Source organism: Piliocolobus tephrosceles, chromosome 2 (assembly GCF_002776525.5).
Source record: "Piliocolobus tephrosceles isolate RC106 chromosome 2, ASM277652v3, whole genome shotgun sequence".
NCBI lineage: Eukaryota > Metazoa > Chordata > Mammalia > Primates > Cercopithecidae > Piliocolobus > Piliocolobus tephrosceles.
In genome coordinates this window covers 28,501,365-28,524,501 of record NC_045435.1, presented here as the reverse complement: position 1 = coordinate 28,524,501, position 23,137 = coordinate 28,501,365, and the positions used below count along the sequence as shown (strand labels likewise).

At 38.4% G+C, this 23,137-nt stretch overlaps 1 protein-coding gene across 10 annotated transcripts in view; it reads right to left on the bottom strand.

Annotated features, from left to right (window-relative positions):
- Nucleotides 1-1,113: 1,113 nt before the first annotated feature.
- Nucleotides 1,114-23,137, bottom strand: part of CD200 (CD200 molecule) — a 31,619-nt gene continuing 9,595 nt past the window's right edge. For 2 of the 10 annotated variants that reach the window (XM_023213106.2, XM_023213108.2), the window contains 4 exons: nt 20,174-20,500; nt 17,624-17,891; nt 15,332-15,439; nt 1,114-2,397 (listed from right to left, as the gene is read on the bottom strand). In XM_023213106.2, the coding sequence (XP_023068874.1) occupies nt 2,390-2,397; nt 15,332-15,439; nt 17,624-17,891; nt 20,174-20,251 (462 nt within the window). In that variant the 5' untranslated portion in view covers nt 20,252-20,500 and the 3' untranslated portion in view covers nt 1,114-2,389. Of the gene's footprint in view, nt 2,398-14,717; nt 14,794-15,317; nt 15,440-17,623; nt 17,897-20,173; nt 20,501-23,137 lie in introns of those variants that run through there. The other 8 variants (XM_023213101.2, XM_023213089.3, XM_023213072.2 and 5 more) reach the window with 5 other exon arrangements.

The window sequence follows — 23,137 nt, the reverse complement described above, 5'->3', positions numbered from 1 at the left end:
GTGGTGTTCTACATGGAGCCACCTTCTCAGCATGCTCTCAATTACCCTTTCCTTCTCCTCTTTATCTCTCTATAACCTCCCAAGTCTTCCCCATCAAACATACCTATCCTAAGTCCAAGTATCTCAACATCCTGAAAAGTAACTGAAAAGCCATTTAATAGGCCAATTTAAATTGAATTATTAACAATAGATAAAAATTAGTCTTTGAGCTGTCTCTGCGTTTTGAGGAGGAGCTCTCAGTAATGCAATGGCCTAAAGTTCTGGTTAAAAGGTGAAATGCTTAGGTACCATGAAGATAGATGTTTAGCAAGGAGTTCCTTTGAAAAAGACTCATGAAATCTTGCCATAAGGTGGTTTTCTTCTTTGCCTATACTTTAAATCAGCAGTCTTTAGCATTGTCCCTGAGGCCATCTCAGGGGGTCCACATAATCAAAAAATTATTGTCATGATAACACCAATAAATTATTTGACTTTTTCACTCTCATTCTCTAATAAATGTGCTCCCGAAGTCTTCCAGAAGCTGTATGATGTATGATGTTGGCATCACTCTGATAGCTAGCAGGATATATGGTTATGTACTTTTGTATTTAAATTTTATCAGTTTTAATTTCAAATATGATAAATATCAACAGATATAATTCACATTACAGAAAAAGCTCTTTGGGATCTTCAATGATATTTTTAAATGTGTAAAGGGGTCCTAAGACCAAAATGTTTGAGAACTGTTGCGTTAAGTCATTCTGCCTGATCTAGTACCAATTTAGCAGAGATACTAGAGATACAGAAAAATACAAGGGGATGATTCCCACTAAATTCAAAACTATGTGAGCTAATCAGTTTGCAAAGGTTGGTATTTAAAAGCAAAATCAAAAGAACATATATAAGGAAGTGCTGCAGAGCTGATAGGGTCATGTCAAAAGGACATAGGCACCAACTCAAAGGAGCTCACACCGGCCAGACATCTGATTTGTGTTTTTGTGATTAGTCAGAAGCATCAACTCATCTTTCAGGAGGCGGAAGATAGAGAGGAGGGGAGGGCTTTACATATCATGGGAAAAGACAAGGATTATCATTCATTTCCACATTTCCCAAGAGAATATCATAAGCCAAATATTTGGATCCAACACTTTTAATTGTTCAATATTTTACTACAAATATAAGAAACAATACAGAATTAAATAACACATGAAAATCTTGCTCTCTCTCTATATATATATAAATATCCAATTTAACAGTGAAAACAACTTACACTTTAATTCCTAGGCCACTGGATAGACACAGACAAAGCAAAAGATACTGAAAAAGCAACTAATTTGGACTTATGGTTATTAAAGATTCAACATCATTCCACTAGCTGGAACAATATCTTTAGAACAAAGGGATTGTATGCTCATATTTGCCTCCTCTGCTATCGTGAAAAGTTAATGCATGGCAAAAGAAGTCAGCAGAGTCAAAGCATATGAATTGGCTGACTGCTATACAGGAAATCTCCTAAACATCTGTTTTCATAATGTATTTTCATTATAAGAGGTTGAATTTAGAATGACTTAAAATAGGGCTGGGTCATGTTATAAGACAAATGGACAGGGAAAGCATGCTTCTCAAAAAATGTGAGCTATTCTAAGACTAACAATATTTATCCAGCTATAAAAATAGGTAAGTTAAATGAATAAGTTAAGATTGCCAATGTTACTTCACAATAAATTCAGTCCTATTTTTGTTGGAGTAAATCTCATAGAAGCACATGAAGAACAGCAATGAAACCAATGATTCTAGCAAGGCCAGCTATTAGCAAAGCAGTAAGCAGGAAGTGGACTAGATACCAAATGATGGGGAAACAGACTCATAGACCTAAGAACATGGGAAGAAGGGATATAACATCAACAGAAAGGCAAAAGGTCATCTCTCTGTATTCTTTCTTCTCTCTCTCTTTCACTTCTTTCCCCTTTGCTTATTCCCTTTTTTTTTTTTCTGAAATTACATTTTAAATTAAGTTTTAGAGCTATGTGGTAAATTATTTGGTCCAATTCCTTTATACTTTGGATGAGGTAAAGTGACTAACAGAGGTCCCCACCAGTAGGAGTCCAAGTCAGTCTGAGAGCTCAGTGCTCCTGATACTAAGTCCAGTGCTCTATCAACCACATAACATGGCATTGCTTTACAAAATCAAGTCCTACAACAGACCTGAGAGGTAAAATGACTTCCTCTTGGGATTCAAACACTGAGTAGCTCAGATGGCAGTAAAAAGTCGTGGGATCCTTAAGGCTTTCTCTCCCACCTCTTTTGCTCTTTCAGGTCCTTTGGAGAATGGCCCCTTTTCCTCCTGCTTTTCTCTCATGTCAAATTCAAGTAGACCAGGGAATCACTTTCAGGGTGCTGTGTGACTCATTTAGGGCTCTAGATAAAAGAGAAACAAGTTATTAACTTTGGACACTTATAAATTCTATCATAATATATTTTAAGAAGATAAATAATAAAAAGATTAAGAAACACAGAATTATTCTAGTGTATATTCATTGGCAAAGATAAAGAAGTAGACATTTCTGACCCAGTATGAGGTGAGGGGACTATGACTATTTACAAGAACAAAAGTAGACTGGATGCGGTGGCTCATGGCTGTAAGTCCAGTGTTTTGGGAGGCCGACGTGGGAGGATCATTTTAGCCCAGTTCAAGACCAGTATGGGCGACATAGTAAGACCTTGTATCTACCAAAAATAAAAATAAAAATAAATAGCTGGACATGGTGGCATGCACCTGTAGTCCTAGCTACTCAGGAGGCTGAGGCATGAGGATAACTTGAGCCCAGGAGATTGGGGCTGTGGTGAGTTATGATCTCACCACTGCACTCTAGCCCCAGGCAATATAGCAAGATGCTATCTCTAAAAAACAAAAAACAAAACAGAACCAAAACAAAAATAAAAGGACATACGTAATCCTAGGAAATAATGGTTTAGCCAATCACCGAAGACTACAAGTAAAGGAACATGTTCAAAAATTCCAAATGATCAAAATGTATTCCATTTGTAAGCTTTGTTTCTGATGGATAATAACTCACTGGATGTCAGGGTAGAAATGGTCATGAAGTAGAGGCCTTTCTGAGGGCTAATGGCTTTCTGGCACATACTGGGAGCCTGGGAGCCTCTCAGGGCATGTAGATGATGACATGAAAGACTTGGCATTTTATCTTGGCACCACTTCTCACTTTCTGTGTCATCTTAGGTAATTATTTACCAGAACCTGCAAAGCTCTGCACATTTTAGATCCTGCCAGTATTTCTAACATCAGATATCAATGGACCATGGAAAGACCATCTTTCCCCAACACGGCTCAATACTTTTCAATTTAAATAGTAAAAATGAATTACTAGAAAAATGACATAAAATAATAGACATAATATAATTCATTTTTAAATTATTAGATTTAACAGATATAAAATTACTGTCAAATTCTTATCATAAAGTGTAAGCATTTATTCTCAATTATGTACTTATTTTGCTTCAGACTAGTAAAGAACACTTCTTGGATGGGCAACCATCCTCAGACCATATTTGGAGTAACACTGCTCTAAAATATATCTATAGATAGATATAGATAAAAGCTATATATATTTTTTGAGATGAAGTCTCGCTGTGTCAACCAAGCTAGAGTGCAGTGGCGCAATCTCTCCTCACTGCAACCTCCACCTCCTGGGTTTAAGTAATTCTCCTGCCTCAGCCTCCTGAGTAGCTGGGAGTACAGGCACATACCACTATGCCTGGCTAATTTTCATACTTTCAGTAGAGATGGGGTTTCACTATGTTGGCCAGGCTGGTACCAAACTCCTGACCTCAGGTGATCTGCCCACCTCGGCCTCCCAAAATGCTGGGATTACAGATGTGCGCCACCGAGCCCTGTAAAATATTAACGACTTTTCTGCCTTAGAGCTTTCACATTTGCAATTTATTTGCTAAAAGCCACTCTTCGCTTGTCTCCTCCATAGCTGGCTTATTCTCTCCTTGCAGGTCTCTGATTAAAAGTCACCACCTCAGCGAAGCCTTCCCTAACAAATTCCAAGTAACTGTTATCCTTTTCAAGTTATCCTCTTTCATTGCACGCTATATTTGATATTATTCTATATTATTTCCTTGTGCAAAATCTCATGTTTGAATAGTATCCTTATTTGTTGATTCACTTGTCATTTCTCTGCCTGTCCCCCTAACCAGTCATCTCCATTAAAATGGCAAGGTCTTGTTTTGTTCATTATAGTATAATAACCAGTGCTAATTACAATGACACTCATATTAAAAATTATTAATAAATTCTTATAAAATGAATGAATTGAACTTCTGTGAATTTGGTTTTGTCATCTATCAGATGGAAATACTTTCCTTATCACTTTGCTGTGAGAATTAAATGAAATAACTTCTAGGTCTAGTCCTTTTGTCTCATGAACATCCATTTAAATATTTAAGCACACCCTTCATACCCTCCTTTCATCCCAATTACAAAGTTTTATCTTCTGAAATCTAAGTACTGTTCTCCCTGAGCGGTAAGACTATGCATTTTGAACTAACCATTACCAATAACAGAATTTATAATTCTTATATGACCTAACACTGACTGGAATCCAGAATAATAATCCAAATGATAGCATGGTTTCCTTTAAAGATCAGTAGTATACATTTTTGTTGTTGTTTTTGTTTGTTTGTTTTTTTAAGAAAAGCTCTTAAATTAAGCCTGACTTTGAATGGTTGATTACTTGATTTTGTATCTGGTCTGAAGAAGTTTTTCCTTTCTCTAAAATAAAGTTTCTATATATCTACCTTTATCTCCCTGCGTCGCCTCAAAGGCCATGCTTTACTCACAGCCCTTACCAGAGCAAAACCTTTTAGGATTCTTCTAAACTCTAGAATACCTAAGGACTACCTGAAGTACTGGTTAATTTGCAAATACACAGGACACTTGTAGAGAATGTGATTCTTTGTGTTTTCATGTGGTTCAGGAATATACTTTCATTTTCTTTCTCTCTTTCTCTTTCTTTCTTTCTTTCTCTCTCTCTTTTTCTTTCCTCTCTCTTTCTTTCTTTCTCTGTTTTCTTTCTTTTTGGATTGGGTAATCTATGAAGCAATGTATGAGGGAACAAAAATAATAAGACAAGTTTAAAACATATGGAATAGAGAGTGAAGAAATTGTTTAGTGCAGAGAAGACACAGCAGCCAAGTTGTGGTAAGAATAGGAGAAACTAGATGCAAAACTCATGAATCAGTGCTGATAGGGAACCTAGGGCAGCTTTGGATCTACAAGTACCTTCAGGGAGCTGCTCTTCTTGACATGTGGCAGTTTAGTTTCCTGGAAATCCATTTATACACATCCTTACAGGAACTGTCCTCCCTCTACGCCTGACTTGCACTAGCTTCAGTGAGTACTTTTTCTTCTCACACTCCTACAAAAAAGAATTTCTAACCAAAACAGTTTCTCTTCTTCAAAAAGAGATACGATTGCACTAGCAGGAAATCAGTTTTTGGCATCACAAGTTCATCTAGGCATCACAAGCTCATTTAGGCATCACAAGTTCATTTCAGTATCTGCATGTTTTTAGTGCACACATTTTCTGATTCTGTCTCCCCACTGGGTCCCCACAAATTTCTCCCAAGACTACTACTGAAATGACTTATATAGCAGGTTCTCCAACAACATCCTTTCATTCCACAACATCTTGTTATAATGTTGCTGAGAAAAACAATAGATTCCCATCCAGGGCCACTGTGTGGAGTTAGCACATTCTCCCTAAGTCTGCAAGGGTTTTCTCTGGATACTCCGGTTCCCCCCACATCCCAAACATGTACTGCATGCTATGTAAACTGGCATGTCCAAATGGTCCCAGTCTGAGTAACTCTGTGTGTGTGTGTGTGTCTGTGTGTGTGTCTGAATGCCCCCTGCTGTGGGATGACATCCTCTCTGGTGTCAGTTTCTGCCTTGCATCCTGAGCTGCCAGGATAGGCTCTGGCCACCCACGCCCTTGAACTGAAATCACTGAGTAAATAATTATCTCACTTGTTTTTGTTACTCTTTCTTAAATGTATGCATAGCTCACATTTATTTCAATGTTTAATATTAGAAACGTTTTGGTCTTTATTAAAAGTTTGGTGATGTTTTTGAGACCAGAAATATGCCATAGGAACTTAAGTCTTGTTTCTATCACGTAGCCTGTGGTAAAATTGGTTTTGTTACATGCCATTTTGCTTAAACCTGCAGTTTCCAAAAACCTATTGATGACATTAAGACTTACTATATGTGTTCTTCTCCCTTCCAAATATTCATGCCCATGTGTCCAAACAGGTTCAGATAACTTCTGAAATCTTCCTCAAAGCTTTCCTAACTGCTACAATTCCTAAGTTTTTCCCTCCATTTATCTCTCTAAACTCGTCCCTCCTTGAACATTTGTACAGTTCATGAAAATAAACACCGATAAAACGAAAAAGGACCTTAGATTTAGTAATGATAAAAATGAACATTTGTTAGAAACTTACTCTGCCACATTGGTGTGCCAGAGCTTTATTGGCTCATGCTGATGATTAAATTGTTAGTAGCTTGAAATTTGCTTCAGCGGGAACATTTACTTCACAGAAGTTGGCAAAAGCTACAAATAAGCACTCCATCCGCCTCCTCCCAAGCCAGTGTTCTAGCATATCATTCATCTTAGGCGCTTTTCTAAGCACTTGTATTTATTCCCCTTTAAATCTTCACAACATTCTTATGAGACACAGTTACAATTATTATCCCCATCTTACTCAATGAGGAAAGGGAGGCACGGGGAAGTTAAATGGCTTGTCCAAAGGTACTCAGCTAATTTCTAAGGGACAGGATTTGATCAAAATCACTAAGTAATTGTTCATTATTGCAAATAAAAATGACTAACTAGAAAACAACTAATTTTACATGTCATTGCCTATCATCCTTGCCAGAATTAACAGTTGAAAACTTTAAACTCTTGAAGGAGAAATATTGTAGAAATAAATGTCACATTCAGTTTCTCAATTATTTCATGCGGCCTTGGTTAAGATGAAAAGAATTCCAGTTAGACAGGAGTAATAACTTCAAGAGATCTACTGAACAACATGGTGACTATGGTTAATAACAATGTATTGTAAGGCCGGGCGCGGTGGCTCAAGCCTGTAATCCCAGCACTTTGGGAGGCCGAGACGGGCGGATCACGAGGTCAGGAGATCCAGACCATCCTGGCTAACACGGCGAAACCCCATCTGTACTAAAAAATACAAAAAACTAGCCGGGCGATGTGGCGGGTGCCTGTAGTCCCAGCTACTCGGGAGGCTGAGGCAAGAGAATGGCGTAAACCCGGGAGGGGGAGCTTGCAGTGAGCTGAGATCCGGCCACTGCACTCCAGCCTGGGCGACAGAGCTAGTCTAGCTCTGTCTCAAAACAAACAAACAAACAAACAAAAAAAAACAACAAATAAAACAACCACAAAAAAAAACCAATGTATTGTAGACTTGAATATTACTGACAGAGTAGATTTTATGTGTTCATACCACAAAAAAATAAGTATGTGAGGCAATGCACATGTTAAGTAGCTTGATTTAGCTATTCTACAATGTATACGTATATACAAATATCATGTTGTACACCATAAATGCATACAATTTCTATTTTCAATTAAAAAATAAAAACAAAAATTCATAATAATAGTTTAATAAAGATTAAAAGAAAATTGTGTACACAATCCCAAAGGTATTTAATGAGAACTCTTTAAAGGACTTTCAAAATACAAGGCTAGCATTTCTTTTTATTGTATAAAAACGGGAGAAGTTTGGAGAATTTATAAACTAGTTGTCAGGCCTCTGAGCTCAAGCCAAGTCATCGCATCCCCTGTGACTTGCACGTATACACCCAGATGGCCTGAAGTAAATGAAGAATCACAAAAGAAGTGAAAATGCCCTGCCTCTGCCTTAACTGATGACATTCCACCACAAAAGAAGTGAAAATGGCCGGCCCTTGCCTTACGTGATGACAATACCTTTTGAAAGTCCTTTTCCTGGCTCATCCTGACTCAAAAAGCTCCCCCAGTGAGCACTGTGCGACCCCCACTCCTGCCCACCAGAGAACAACCCCCCTTTGACTGTAATTTTCCTTTACTTACCCAAATCCTACAAAATAGCCCCACCCTTATCTCCCTTCGCTGACTCTCTTTTCAGACTCAGCCCGCCTGCACCCAGGTGATTAAAAAGCTTTATTGTGGCCAGGCGCGGTGGCTCAAGCCTGTAATCCCAGCACTTTGGGAGGCCGAGAGGGGCGGATCACGAAGTCAGGAGATGGAGACCATCCTGGCTAACACGGTGAAACTCCATCTCTACTAAAAAAAATACAAAAAACGAGCCGGCCAAGGTGGCGGGCGCATGTAGTCCCAGCTACTCGGGAGGCTGAGGATGGAGAATGGCCTAAACCCGGGGGGCGGAGCTTGCAGTGAGCTGAGATCCCGCCACTGCACTCCAGCCTGCGCGACAGCGCCAGACTCCGTCTCAAAAAAAAAAAAAAAAAAAAAAAAAAGCTTTATTGCTCACACAAAGCCTGTTTGGTGGTCTCTTCACACGGACGCGCGTGACACTAGTATCCACAGAGATTAGAGCTAGCAGCATTGGTCAGTCATCATGAAATTCTATCTAGTTTGAATACTGATAAGGGCAAGAGGCGCTCTTTTGATAGTCTGTCGTTTATAAATTTCCATAATTGTGCCTCATGAAATGCGGAATTTAACACTGAAGTTGTGATTTTTGCAAAATGTGTCTTGCGTGTTTGTAGTACCAAATCTCATTTGTTCTTTATTTACTAGGAGAAATTGTATTTTTTTTTTACAATATGGTTATTTTTAGAGATTAAAATTATTCAAATTAAATTTTACTGAACACACGTTTATTTCTTAATTTTTTTCCTGATATTTCTAACATTTTTTTCTACTTAGTATGCTTCATCAAATATATATATATATATATATTTAGCTCTGTCTTTAAAACAATTGTTAGTGGAAGAACTGCTCTACTGTATATGGGCTGCTGAAATCAATTAGGGCCTACAAATGGGAATTTTGAAGAATTCTGAAAATGAAATGAAAAGCATTGAGACTCCTAAAATCAATAATGACCTCATAATGTGACTCTGCAAGTATTAGGGACTGAGAAATTCCCAGTTGAAAAAGTTATGATAAATGGGGAAAGACCAATTTGGTTATATGCCTACTATCACTACATAGAGTGAGGAATAGAATTTTCCCACTTTGAACTTTCACAGTTCCCTGTGAGCTTGTGTTTACGGGATGCTTATGGTTAAGACAAAGGAAGTCAGAATTGCTTCCTCTATGAAAAGGTGGAAATAGAGAGAAACAGGAAATACGCAAGAACTGAGATTCTAAGGAAAAAAAGTTTTTGTGATATTACAGTTAGTGATAGATTTTGTAATATTACAGTTAGTGATAGAAAACAAGGAAAAGCAGAAGTGATGCTTTTGCGTTACAGATTTGAGAGACAAAATATCATCTTGGAAAATAAAGTCTTGCCTCGTCAGAGGTTCTGACCAGGTTTTTAAGTTATTTGACAGAGAGTTGCCAAGAGCAGAGCAAAGGCTATGGAATTACAGAGAGAGAATGCTTCCACTGGGAGGTCAGCAAACAGCTGTCCCTCTAAGCAACTCACTCCCACACCCTCTTAGCATTTGTGGTAGGCATAATAATGGTCCCCCAAAGACATCCATATTCTTTTTTTTTTTTTTTTGAGGCGGAGTCTCGCTCTGTCGCAGGGGCTGGAGTGCAGTGGCGGGATCTCAGCTCACTGCAAGCTCCGCCTCCCGGGTTCCCGCCATTCTCCTGCCTCAGCCTCCGAGTAGCTGGGACTACAGGCGCCCGCCACCTCGCCCGGCTAGTTTTTTGTATTTTTTAGTAGAGACGGGGTTTCACTGTGTTAGCCAGGACGGTCTCGATCTCCTGACCTCGTGATCCGTCCGTCTCGGCCTCCCAAAGTGCTAGGATTACAGGCTTGAGCCACCGCGCCCGGCCGACATCCATATTCTAATTCCAGGAATCTGTGAATATGTTACTTTACATGGCAAAAGGAATTTTGCGGATGTGATTAAATTAAGGACCCTGAGATGGATTATGCAGTAGGACCCAATGTAATCACAAGGATCCTTATAAGAGAAACAAGAGACAAACATATCAGATTTAGAGTGATTCCATGTGAAAAAGACTCAACCGGACCTTGCTGGCTTTGAAGATGCAAGGCAAGGAACGTGGGCAGTCTCTAAAAGCAGGAAAAGAGAGAGAGGGAAAAAAAGGATTCTCCCCAGAGCCTCCAGAAAGGAATGTGTCCCTGCAGACACCTTGTTTTAAACCCAATGAGATCCATGTTGGACTTTTAAACCCAATGGACCCATGACCTCAGAACTGCAGTATAATACACGTGTGTTGTTTTAAGCCACTAAGTTTGTAATAATTTGGTAAAGGAGCAATAGAAAATTAATACAGCATTCATCATGTTTTCCCCTCTGTAAGCCATGTTGAGTACTTTCATTAAGTGGCCCAGTCTTTTCCAGTTTAAATAGCATACAGTTGGTTTCTTTTGTTAGTAGAGGCTAGGGTCTTGGATCTGTTTAGAGGCAAGCTTAGTATATGGGTGTGACCATACTACTGAAATGCAAGATGATTCCAAAGAAAACAAGCTGGTAATAAACACTAGGTAAAGGATATATGCAAGCTAAAATGCAAAAGGAGCAGAGATGTTAGAAGATTTTTCAGCTGGGGGATTTTCTCATTCTTTCTGTTTTTCATTAATTAATCTAACAGGTACTGATAGCTAATCTCCTTAAAGCAGCCCCATGGCCAAAAATCCAAGGGAATGAGTATGCCATTTGAGGACTGAACACACATTTAATTATTGTGCAGGAGACTGAGATGTCTTGATTCCTAGAGATATTCCCCACATATAGACTGAAACTTAAAATTTGAGTCACCTACGCCCATGTGGGTTTAGGTGTCAGAGAGAACAGCAAAGAACAGCTCCAGGCAAGAATGTCCAGGCATTAAGAATCTGTTTGCTAAGGGTTTTGTGATAAGATTATGTATGTCATCTTGGCATGATAGGTAAATCATGGAAAATTTGTAAAATTTTTGCAGAAAAATAGCCTTGGAATTCAAGATTTCTCCCAGCAATACTAATCTAAGCGGTTCAATGAAGATTCTCTATTGCTTTTCTCATGTAAAAAGCATCACATTCCTTCCTCCTGGAACTATGAGGATAGTGGGGTGGGGGTGGGTAGTGCCATTCATGCAGTACTTTTTGAGCAAAGCGAAGATTCTTATTTCATACATCCTGGACAGAGGGCTACCCATTCATACAACCTTTGTATATGAAGCAAAAGTGCTTTCTGAGCAAAGCAAAGGTTGCTATTTCAGGAGGGGGGAATAGATATTCTTTGCTTTCCCCTTTCAACTAATGACCAGTTACACCATCACAAATTGTTTATTGAACATCTTTGTTGTTTATATTAAGTATTAAGCTTAAAATGGGAGAAAGTGACATTCTGTTACCTGGGAAATGACGTTTTATTAACTTTGCCATTGTTACTATACATTGCCAGGAACCCATTCATAGGTTAGGTTATTGTGAAGAGAAGCAAATCAAGATAAATATACAGCTCATGGAGATGAAAAATATACTTCTACATGGATTAGCTAGTACTTGAAAAAAAGTGAAGTTTGGCATATAAATTTTACATGATTGTCTAAATTTTCTATTGTTCTCCAAAGCAGCCTTGACTCAAACAAACCAAAGCAAATAAAACCAAACCAAACAAAATAAAGCTGCCTAAAAACTGGGTGATTGTCTACGATGATCTGCCCCAAAGCGAAGTTTCTTTTATTGTTTCTGAGAACCACGTAATTGTTGGTGGGTTGACTAATGAGAAATAAAAGATTATTCTCAACCCCAAATTTAACTACATTGTCATATATGTGAAAGGGACAACTTTATGAAATCACTGGGTTTTAGTAGAAAGAACTGTTTCGAGATGGTGGAAAATTTCCCTAGGAAATTTTAATTTTTTCTCACTGTTTTAAAGTACTGGATTCATGAAAGACAAAAGAATATTCTTTGAAATCTTATTAGTCTTACTGTGGTAGTCTCCTGGTAAGTAACTGTGATAATTCTATCAGGAATGGTGCAGAGAAATGGCCTGTGCTGCTTTACAGTTGGAAAAAACCAACATCATGCTCTCTGGCATTATACAGGATCACAAGAAAAGTAATGGTAGTCTAACTTCTATGTAAAAATAACATCAGTAACTATAAGTTTGCTTACACATTTGTGAGCAATGAATAGTGATTATCACCTAAAATAAACTTTTCTTTTGGTCATTTACCCAACACAGAATTGACCTTACTTAACAGACTTACCTTACTTACCAGATTTTTATCATTGGCTACTAGACAGCTACATGAAGATAATTATTTGTCTGCTCACACTCAATAAATTCAAGAACTAATTCATTTGTCTCCTTTGCTTTTCTACAAACTCTAAACACACACACATACTCTCTCTCTCTCTCACTTACTCTCTCAGTTCCACCTCTTCCCTTTCCTTTGCTGTTCACATCACCATTTTTGAGGTCACCAAATTCAAAACCTTTGTATTATTTTGGACCAATCGTGTTTTCCTGCCCATTCAGAAATGTTATGTTTTCAGAAGATGATGGAAAGAAAAAGAGAAAGAAAAGTAGGAATGAAAACAAATGGAAGGCAAATGTGTAGGACTATTCCCCTTCCTCACAAAATATCAACCAGAATTTGTTAATTGTAGAAATAAAAAGTGTCGCTATCTTCTGTGATTTTCTCTCCTTTCTCTTTTCTTTGTCCCAGTTTTTTGTATAACCTGAAGTTCGGTCTAAATGAACCAGTATTTGCTTAGCCCTGAGCACTGAAGCTTCAGCATAATGGACACTTGGTTTTACTAGCTGTTTAAGTATATGAAGCCAAATTATCTGGCTGTTAAACTTTTCTAAATCAGTTGTTATAGTTTGGATACTTGACCCTGCAAACCTCATGCTGAAATCTGATCCCCAGTGTTAGAGGTAGGGCTTAATGGGAGGTGTTTAAGGGGGAAGGTCCCTCGCAAATTGATTAATGCCCTTGGTGTGAGTGAGTTCTCTGTTAGTTCGCATGAGAGCTGGTAAAGCAGCCTGGCAGCACCCTCTTTTGTTTCCCCGTCTCGCCATCTGATCTCTGCAAACACTGGCTCCCCTTTGCCTTCTGCTATGAGTGGAGGCAGCTTGAGGCCCTCACCAGAAGCAGATATTGGCACTGTGCTTGTATAGCCTTCAGAAGCCAAATAAACCTCTTTTCTTTATGAATTACCCAGCCTCAGGTATCTTTTATAAGCAATACAAATGGAAAAGAAATGAGTCAAAAATCCAGTCATTGAAAATATGCCACTGAACATTCAGAGGAATTAATTCAATTGGCCATCTGTCATGAAGACATCATCAGTCAATGGCAATCCTGATGCGTACAGGACTCAACATAGGTTCAGGTATTTATTTCATAAGTGAGGAAAAACGTGGGCAGAGAAATAAGCTGACTCTTTTTGCTTCAAGAATCGGATATTGGCATTGAATGACTCTATTTCCCAGAAAATCCAAGACATGCTTAATGAACAAGGGTAATAATTTTGCATGTCTCTTTCCAGTAGAATTTACCTCGGGCTTGAGAAGACTGCATTATAAGACTTTTGCCCAAGAGGGACTTTTAAAAATGAATTTAAATACTTTATACTTTTCTGCTTGCACTTTCCAAAAGAAAAGAGTATTGACAGTAAGCACAGATTAAGTGAATGCAGCTGATGACAATAGCGCCTTTCAAGTCAAGACACTGGGGCATCAGTAATGACAGGAAGAACATTTGGCAGAGGTCAGGGCACCAGGGTTTAGTCCCAGTCTGCTCTTAAAAAACTGTATGAACTTATGGAAGGAAGTCAGTTTTCCTCTCTGAGCTTCAGTTTCCTAATTGGAAAAGAAAAATATCCGGATAAAGTAGAATCAAACAGACTTCTGTCTTTGATTTTCTTTCTGTGGAGCATTTACGAGTTCCATGGGCTAATAATTATGTGCAATAAGATTAACTGATGTGTGATCTTCTCTCCTGGACAGAACAAATGCCTTTACCTACTTTTACAAAGGGGCCACTGACACTGAAGGCTTTTTGTGTGTTTTATAAATTACAAGAATTAATCTGGAGGATTATGTAAAATAAAGTGGTCAAAAACTTGAAACATGAACAAAAACATAAAAATATAAACATAAAACTAAAGGAAACATTTCTATAAAACATAAAATGAAAGGAAAAAATGAGTGAGAGTTTTAATCAAAGTCTAAAATAGCAATCAAAGCCAACTCTTTTCCTTTCCTGACCCCTATCCTTCAACCATCTGAAATGGAGGGAACTGCCATATTACCCTTTCACCCTAGCAAATTCCCATTACACAAAACATAAACGGCAGCTTTGTATTCGCTTCAATAAATTATGCACTGTCTTCAGAAACCAAAGACATTTCATTCTTGTCTCTAGCTCACTCCTCTTGCTTTATAGTGTCTCTTGTTTTATAATTTCTCACAATATCTTAGACTGACATTTATGAGGTACTGAATTTACAATAGAAGAAAAGGAATTGAAAAAAATCACCTTAAAAATCCTCTCTGTCGTCAGTCAGTTCATTCAGTAAATTAACATTTATTCAGCCCCTGGTATATATAAGATGCTGTGGTAGTTGTGAAAGATAAAGAGAAATTTATAGTCTAGAAGGGCAGAATGACACGACACAGTTACTGTAAGCATGGATCACTTGCATGATGCTGAGAGTGTTTGAGGCATCGTGGGAGTATAACACAGAAAGTGCTACTTAATGAGTGACCATAATTGGACAATTTCAGTCTCTTAAATGGGCAGATGGCCTGTGAAGTGCTATAAAAAGAGAAGAGATTGTCCTTCTCATTAATGAGTGGAAAGGGCCTTGCGTGGGTGCCAGACTTCATTCTTTGATTCTATCACCATTGTTTGATTTAATTAGCTTTTAAGTTATCTTAGCAAACAAAAAGCAGAAATGTCCAATTTAATGTCCAACTGCAAGAAAATGCCCTGACGCATTTTAAAACAGCATCAACATTTCTGTATCTTGGAAACAACAAACAAAATACATTGTTGCCATTCCCTTATTTATATCTTCAAATGACTCACTAAATGTCATTAAAAATAAAATTTAATTTATGTCATTTTTTGAACTCCCTATGACGACTCACCTCGGTCCTGATTCCGGTGACGTTTCCAGTACAGTAAGATTGAGATTAGGACCAGGAGAATTACCAGGGAAACAATGCTTAACAATAGTGGAACTGAAAACCAATAGCCTACAGATATTGAAGAAAGAAAAAGGAAAATGATATCACAGAGGAAGCTGTTGAGGCAAAAAGTGATAAAGCAATAGAGTCGAGCTTTTAGTTAAAATTATCCTTAAATACATACATATGTAGGTTTTTATGCATGACTTCATATTATTTTAATAATATTTAGATATTAGTAATAGCTAACATGTTTTATCTGGCTACTATGTAATAAGAGCTTTAAACTTACTTAATCCTCAAAACATCCCAAGAGTTATTATTTTCTTTTCTTTTTTTTTTTTTTTTTTTGAGGCGGAGTCTCGCTCTGTCGCCCGGGCTGGAGTACTGTGGCCGGATCTCAGCTCACTGCAAGCTCCGCCCGCCGGGTTCACACCATTCTCCTGCCTCAGCCTCCCGAGTAGCTGGGACTACAGGCGCCCGCCACCTCGCCCGGCTAGTTTTCTTGTATTTTTTAGTAGAGACGGGGTTTCACCGTGTTAGCCAGGATGGTCTCGATCTCCTGTCCTCGTGATCCGCCCGTCTCGGCCTCCCAAAGTGCTGGGATTACAGGCTTGAGCCACTGCGCCCGGCCGAGTTATTATTTTATAACAGATTTAAAGAAAACTGAGGCTTTGAGACTTTAACTGAGATCAAAATCAGAATAACAAATGGGATAGCCAAGGCTGTTTGCCTCTAAAGCACATATTCTTTGCCATACTGTCTCTTAAAAGAATATATGTTTATTGAGGAAATTGTGGAAAATACAGAGAAGTATAAAGAAAAAAACATGAATCTCATGATTTCAACCCCCAGAGATAACTCATCTCTAAGTTTTTATTAAATTTATTCTTATCCATGTCTTTAATGCAACTCAGCCTAAATGTCAGTTCCTCAGTGTCATGTTGCAATGCAAAGGGAAATGAAGAACTCCCTGATTTGGGAGTCTCTAGCATCTTCTCCATGCCTCCACAATGGGATTCGTCACATCATTATTTAACTGAACACCTCAGACCTCAGACAGGGATTTGTCTGATTTCTACAGTTCCAGTGCTTGACATAATGCTTTGAGCACGGAAGATTTTTTGTCAATGTTCACAGAATAAACAAACATTATAGAAGTGATATATAAACACTGTAAGTGATACAAGTCAAATCTGGCATTCTTGGGGGAAAAAAAAAGACATTCTTTTTTAGATTCTTGTTTTTCTGGGAAATATACCCTTGGCCATGGCTGAATCTGAGGATCTCTTCACAAATATCCAAATCCAACACTGCAAGTCTTTTTGACCAAATTTATCTAAATATCCAATTTCTGATTAGTCTGGGTTTTCAGGGACTCCAAAGGCCACTGCACTAAAGAGGTGGGTGTAGAAAGCTTTTCCAGTTTATTGCTCATAATTTCTCCAAAAAAGAGGAGTAATATTTTTTAGGAGGCTTATTACTGACTGCTTCATCCAGAGTCAGTGCTTCAAAACTACACAGAGAAAAGACATGGCTACCATTGCTAAAATTTTTTGTCTTTATAATCTCTGCTCCCTTTATTCTCTCCTCCATCATTCTCACCTCTTGTATCTATGAGGCCCAGAGACAGCAGTTTAAACAAAAACACAAGAAAGCAAAAGGGGACTCGGATAGGAGGTAGTTTGCTAAATGGGTGATGAAAGCACTTCAGAGAGGTCCCTGTTTCACAGTGTAGATTATACAGTGATTTCATCACAGATGTCACTTCTTCCAGGAAACCTTCCAAATCTCCCCCAGATTGAGCCCCTCCTTCCCAACCTCTAGTCCTCCCGTGGTGCATCACAGCTTTCTCACTGGAGAATGTAATGCACAGTTTTACAATTGCCCATCCATTTATCTTTATTCCCTAGTAGACTAGAAGCTTAGGGACTGAGTCTTGTTCATTGTTGCATTTTTCATGTTCAACACAAAGTCTGGCCCAGAACAGACCTAATTACATGTTAGTAGAATGGAAGAAATAAATAAATGAATGGATCTCAGCAACAGTATTTGGTATGTGGGCAATGAACCACATTTATGAAAGCAAAACTTGCTTTGTTTCCTCAACTGTTTTTCTTTTTTCCTTATTTGCTCCATTCTTTCTCCAAATAGCTCTTGTGCTAAGAGGCTGAAACCTCTGCAGGACATTCACTGCCTTCCAGGTGTGTGCACACAGACACAACCACAGCCACCTTGCTCACTTTCTCTTACCTTTGTTGACGGTTTGCCTAAAGTCAGTCACAGTCCCCAGGTGCAGCACCTGGCAGATCACCTCCTTCCCCACCTGATTCTTAGGGTCTTTGACCTGGAGGATGCTGGTAACAGACGTGGTTCCATTTGGGTTAGACAGAGTCACTGTACTATTTTCAATCCCTGACCGAGGGACCTTCCAGAAGATCATGGGGGCTGGGCGGGCAGTGGCAGAGCAAGTGATGTTTAGGTGGTCTTCAGAGTATTTGTAGTGAAGGGATACTATGGGCTGTACTGGGACAAAAAATAAATACAATCTGTTATTAGTTAAGCACGTGGTCTGAGCACTGCAGTCTCTTCAGAGAGACGAGGGAAATATGCTTATAGAAAGATAATGGAGGCTGGAAAGATAGTGTGGCATATCCTACCCAAACTGGGGACTTTCCAGTTCCTCTTGTGTCTAATTTTCTGATCTGCAGGATGGAGACTGGCCTAGTACAAACCTGTGATGAGAAAGACCCTTTCTATAATTTTTCTGTAGCAGAATTAGTCGGATGGACATAGAGTATTGAGAAGTCAGATGATACTTTTCTCTCCCAAACAGTCCTAATTATTCTGTTCTCTTCCAGGGGCAATGCAGCATCTCTGCCTTCTTTTAGGTATTCCTCTTAAATGGCTTGACAATAGCCACCAATCAGCACCGCCATACATGTGTCCTGTACCTATTAGAGGCACTAGGGTAGTTTCGGAACAGAGAGCCCATAGAAAGGCTACTGCTTAGAGATAGTCATTTTCTTCTTGGAGCTGGACCAGTGAATTAGATGCATGGAGGAGAGCTGGAAAATCCCTTTTTGGAAGAGCTACGCAAAATGCGAATTTGGAATTCATAGTTAAGAACCATAAAAATTTAGAAATGACTGTTGGAAGAGCATTGGAAATCACCTGATTAAGTTAAGAAAAAATAACTAGCTCATGAGAAAATTGTTTTCAGGCCAGCTGTAGCCTGTACCCTTTTGAAAATCCCCTGACCAGTGAGTTCATTTTTGTTAGAATATAGAAGTTTTCTTTTCTAAGCAAATGTAAACTTGTCTTTCTGTGGTTGGCTTTGGAGCCCAGAAGATAATTAAATGGCAGTGCTAACTGAAAGCCTGGGCTGTGCTTATAGGTTCAAGAGGCAGGTAGATGACAGTGGGTTGGGGGAAGTAGGGCTATGGAACTGTGGCTCTGGCTAAGATTACTAATGTCTGTGAGCACCAGAGGAAGGGAAATAAAAGTGAAAAAATATGAATATGGCTGATGGGCCAGATTGAGTTTTGAGGTCCTATGGTGTATCAAAGAATGGCTTACATGAAAGGTATAGGTGTGGCTGGAAAAGGTCAGTGTGGAAGAGAACAGAATTACTAGCTTTAAAGCTCAGAGACATCTGGTTTTCAGGAAAAAATAAATGCAAAAGTCTATGAGTGAAGGAAGGAGACTAAGAGAAAGAAAGATGAGAGGAAAAGAGGAAGAGAAGAAAAGGGAACAGAAGTGATAAAAATACGACATAAGAAAAAAAGAAGAAAAATTAGGAGGAAGGAAAGAAGAAAGGAAGGCAGAGAGGGAGGAAAGGAAGGAAGGAGACAGGGAGGAGAAACAGAAAAAGAGAGATTGAAAGAAGTGGAAATCAAGAAAGCAATGACATAAGATTCTACAGAGAGGACTCATTATAGGCAAAGTAAGTAAAAGATTTCTTTTAGCATTCCTGTCTCCCTTGCATTCTCATCTACTAAGCTTTTTCTTCCCTGTGGACAATATTCTTGGCATGATTAAACTCTCACTTTAATATTCCTAATAACTGTAAGTTTGTCCTCTACTCCCTAAAACTACGGCCATGTGTGCCATGCTCCAAAGTAATCTCTTATTCCCACTTCCTAATCTTTCATCTCAGCTGTGTGTCAGTTAAGAAGAAAGGAATCTCATCAAACTAAGCCTCTTGGATTTTAAAAGAATGCTATTGCCAAGTTATATCTTTAGCTGGCATCATTTCCGATAAAAAAAGACTCTGCTCCTCCATGTGCCCTTATCAATCCTGAAAGAGCTATCCTCCCAAGCAAAATGAGAAAGACAATCATAACCGCCTCAAGGCTAGTCCAATCTGTCTCTGTCCTTAGATCCAGAAAGTTGAAGTTGTAAGTGATCCTAGAAATGATCTATTTCACACTTATTGTCTGGACAATGGAACTCCAGAGGAGAGTGGATAGGACCCTTCTAGGGTCACATGATTGCTAGTGGCAAGCCAAGTCTGAATCATATCACTGCTTACCGAGAACTTGTTGCCCTCACCATTGTTCTCAAATTTCTCCTTTGATAGCAGGATCCCTCAGAGAAAAGATAGCTCCAGCTGAAGAACTCAGTGTATCCCCATGAACTCTCCAAATAATCATAAACACAGCTATACTAGACATGATAGGCTATCTTCTCATGACCCTATCTGTGGTTAAAATCCTGAAAAACTGGGCACTATGGCTATGTTCCAAACATTCTTGGAAATAGTATTTCCAGACACAGACAATGATTCTTAGAGACTCTCACCATAGACAGTGAGGCAGGCTGTTCCTGAGATCTTCCCAGAACCAAAGGTATTGAAGAGACACATGTAACACCCTTCATCCTCCAGGGTGATATTCCAGAAGGTGATGGTTGAGTTTTGGAGTCCCAGCTGGGTAATGTTTATCTTGTCCTTATAGGCAGGCTGGATCACCACCCCATGGTTCTCGCTGAAGGTGACCATGTTTTCTGGGCTTACAGCTTTCTTTTTCTGCCATGTCACAATCAGGACTTCCTGGGCATTCTGCAGAGAGCATCTTAAGGAAGCAGGAGTGTACAGCTGCTCTCTTTCATCCTGGGTCAGCACTTGCACTATGGAATCATAAAAGAACATTTATATTTAAAGATTGTAATACGCATACACTTTTTCCTATTATAAATAAAAAGTATATTCAATGTCAAATATAGAAAAGATAGAGAAAATGCAAAGAAGAAAACATCTATTTACATTTTTACATGATGCCAGAGAAATATATAGGTTCAAATATGCTTGTTCAATCTTTAAAGAATAGTAGCAGAGTAGAAAAACAAGAAAGCAACTCTCAGTTACAAGAAATTGTGAATAATCTCTGTAAATTGCGAAGCAGGTACAATGAGATTGAAGATGTAAACTGCCAGGTAGGATAGCAGCTTCAACAATCTTGTCCATGCTTGCAGAAGTAGAAGCAAAGAGCAGGAAAAGGCCAAAGGATAACAGGCAGAGTGATCACTTTAAGTAAAGAAGATGGAGCAGCCCTATGCATTCCACACAAACACACACACATAACACATGCTACAAAGGAAGTGGGTGGAACAGAGGTGTCTGCCTCCAGGAAGCAAGAGTGTATATAGGAACATAGGTAAAGAGACGTATGGGACAATGTTCTGGAGGATCTTGAAGCTTTGGCGCACAAATAATAATTTACACACCCTCTGCTCTCACTAAATGCTATGGTGATAATTTCTTCCCTTCCTCAATATTAGCAACTCATATGATAATATATTATTTGATGGAAAATCTCAACATAAAAACAAATAGCCAAACTTTTGAGAAAGACAATATAAGGAAAGAGAAATAATAAACTTTACAAATCCAATAACTCATACAAAATGAATGAAGATATCATAAGAAAATAAATACTTTGACATGAATACATGTGATATTGTAAGTGTAATAAAAGTGTAATAAAAGCATTATGAATAGTAGAAATTAGAGATATAGAAAATGAGAAATATAAAATTGCAACAGCTTGGCTGACTTAGCAAAATGGATGCTACTGAAGAGTAAATTAGTAAATAGTAAGAACAGGCTGTGAAATTCTTCTAGAATGTAGCACAAAGAGATAACAATATGGAAGGGATTAAGGAAAAATTCAATGAGTAGACTTAAATGTTCCAAAATCAGTTCAATAAGACTTCTAAAAGGAGAGGAAAAAAAAGGAAGACAAAAGCACTGTAAGAGGGAAAAAAAGTATTTTTCAAAATTTTGAAAGGAACAATCTAAAATCAGATATATTACATTAATCATAAATCTTTATGCACCTAACAACATAACTCTGAAATATATAAAGCAAAACTAATAGAATTACAAAGAAAAAAATTTAAATCCACAATCATACTGATGAACCTTCAATTTAGCATATTTAAACAATTATTAAAGCAAAAAAGTTAAATAGGAAATTTGAAAAACTGCCAGGTATAGTGGCTGATGCCTGTAATCCCGGTGCTTTGGGAAGCCAAAGCAGAAGACTCACTTGAGGCCAGGAGTTCAAGATCAGCCTGGGCAAGAGATGAGACCCTTATCTCTATAAGAAATGTAAAAATAAGCAAGCCGTAGTAGCATGTACTTGTAGTCCCAGCTACTCAGGAGCATAGGACAGGAAGATTGCCTAAGGCCAGGAGTTCAAGGTTGTAGTGAGCAATGATCACACCACTGTACTCCAGCCTGGGTGACAAGGTAAGTCCATGTCACAAAGAAAAATAAAAGTTGAAAAACAATATATATTTATATATACACTTTAGGTATTTAATATTATCAATGTTTTATATGTTTATATTATATACACGATATGCTTTATATGTATTTAGATCTCTGGGTGTGTGTGTGTGTGTATAAATATAAATTTCTACCCTTCTCCAATATTAGCAACTCATACTATGATAGACTATTTGATGGAAAATCTCAACATAAAAACAAATAGGCAAACTTTTGAGAAAGTCAATACAATGAAAGAGAAATAGTAAACTTTACAAACCCAGTAACTCATGCTAAATGAATAAAAATAAGACACACACAGACACACACACACACTTTACTCAAAGAAAGGATGTATAATCTTTTCAAAAAAACATAAAACATACCTCCAAATTGAACTCAAAATAGGCTACAAAAAAGTTGCTACCCTATGTATGGCCTTGAACACTTTTCATAATACAATAAAATTAGAAATTTACATACTTCTTTTAAGTCTTAGGTACACCAAAAGCATAGAAAAAAATCATAAATTATTATAACTGAATGACAATGAGAACATAATATGTTAAAATTCTATAGAAATGGGTAAGACAGGCAGGGTGCAGTGGCTCACGCCTGTAATCCCAGCACTTTGGGAGGCTGAGGTGAGTGGATCACTTGAGGTCAGAAGTTTGAGACCAACCTGGTCAACAGAGTGAAACTCTGTTTCTACTAAAAATACATAAATTGACCAGGTGTGGTGGTGGGCATCTGTAATCCCAGCTATTCAGGAGGCTGAGGCAGGAGAATTGCTTGAACCCGAGAGGCAGAGGTTGTAGTGAGCTGAGATTGTGCCACTGCACTCCAGCCTGGATGACAGAGTGAAATTTCGTAGAAAGAAAGAAACAAAGAAAGAGAAGGGGGTGGGGGGGGGAGGAAGGGAGGGAAGGAAGGAAGGAAGGAAGGAAAGAAGGAAGGAAGGAAGGAAGGAAGGAAGGAAGGAAGGAAGGAAGGAA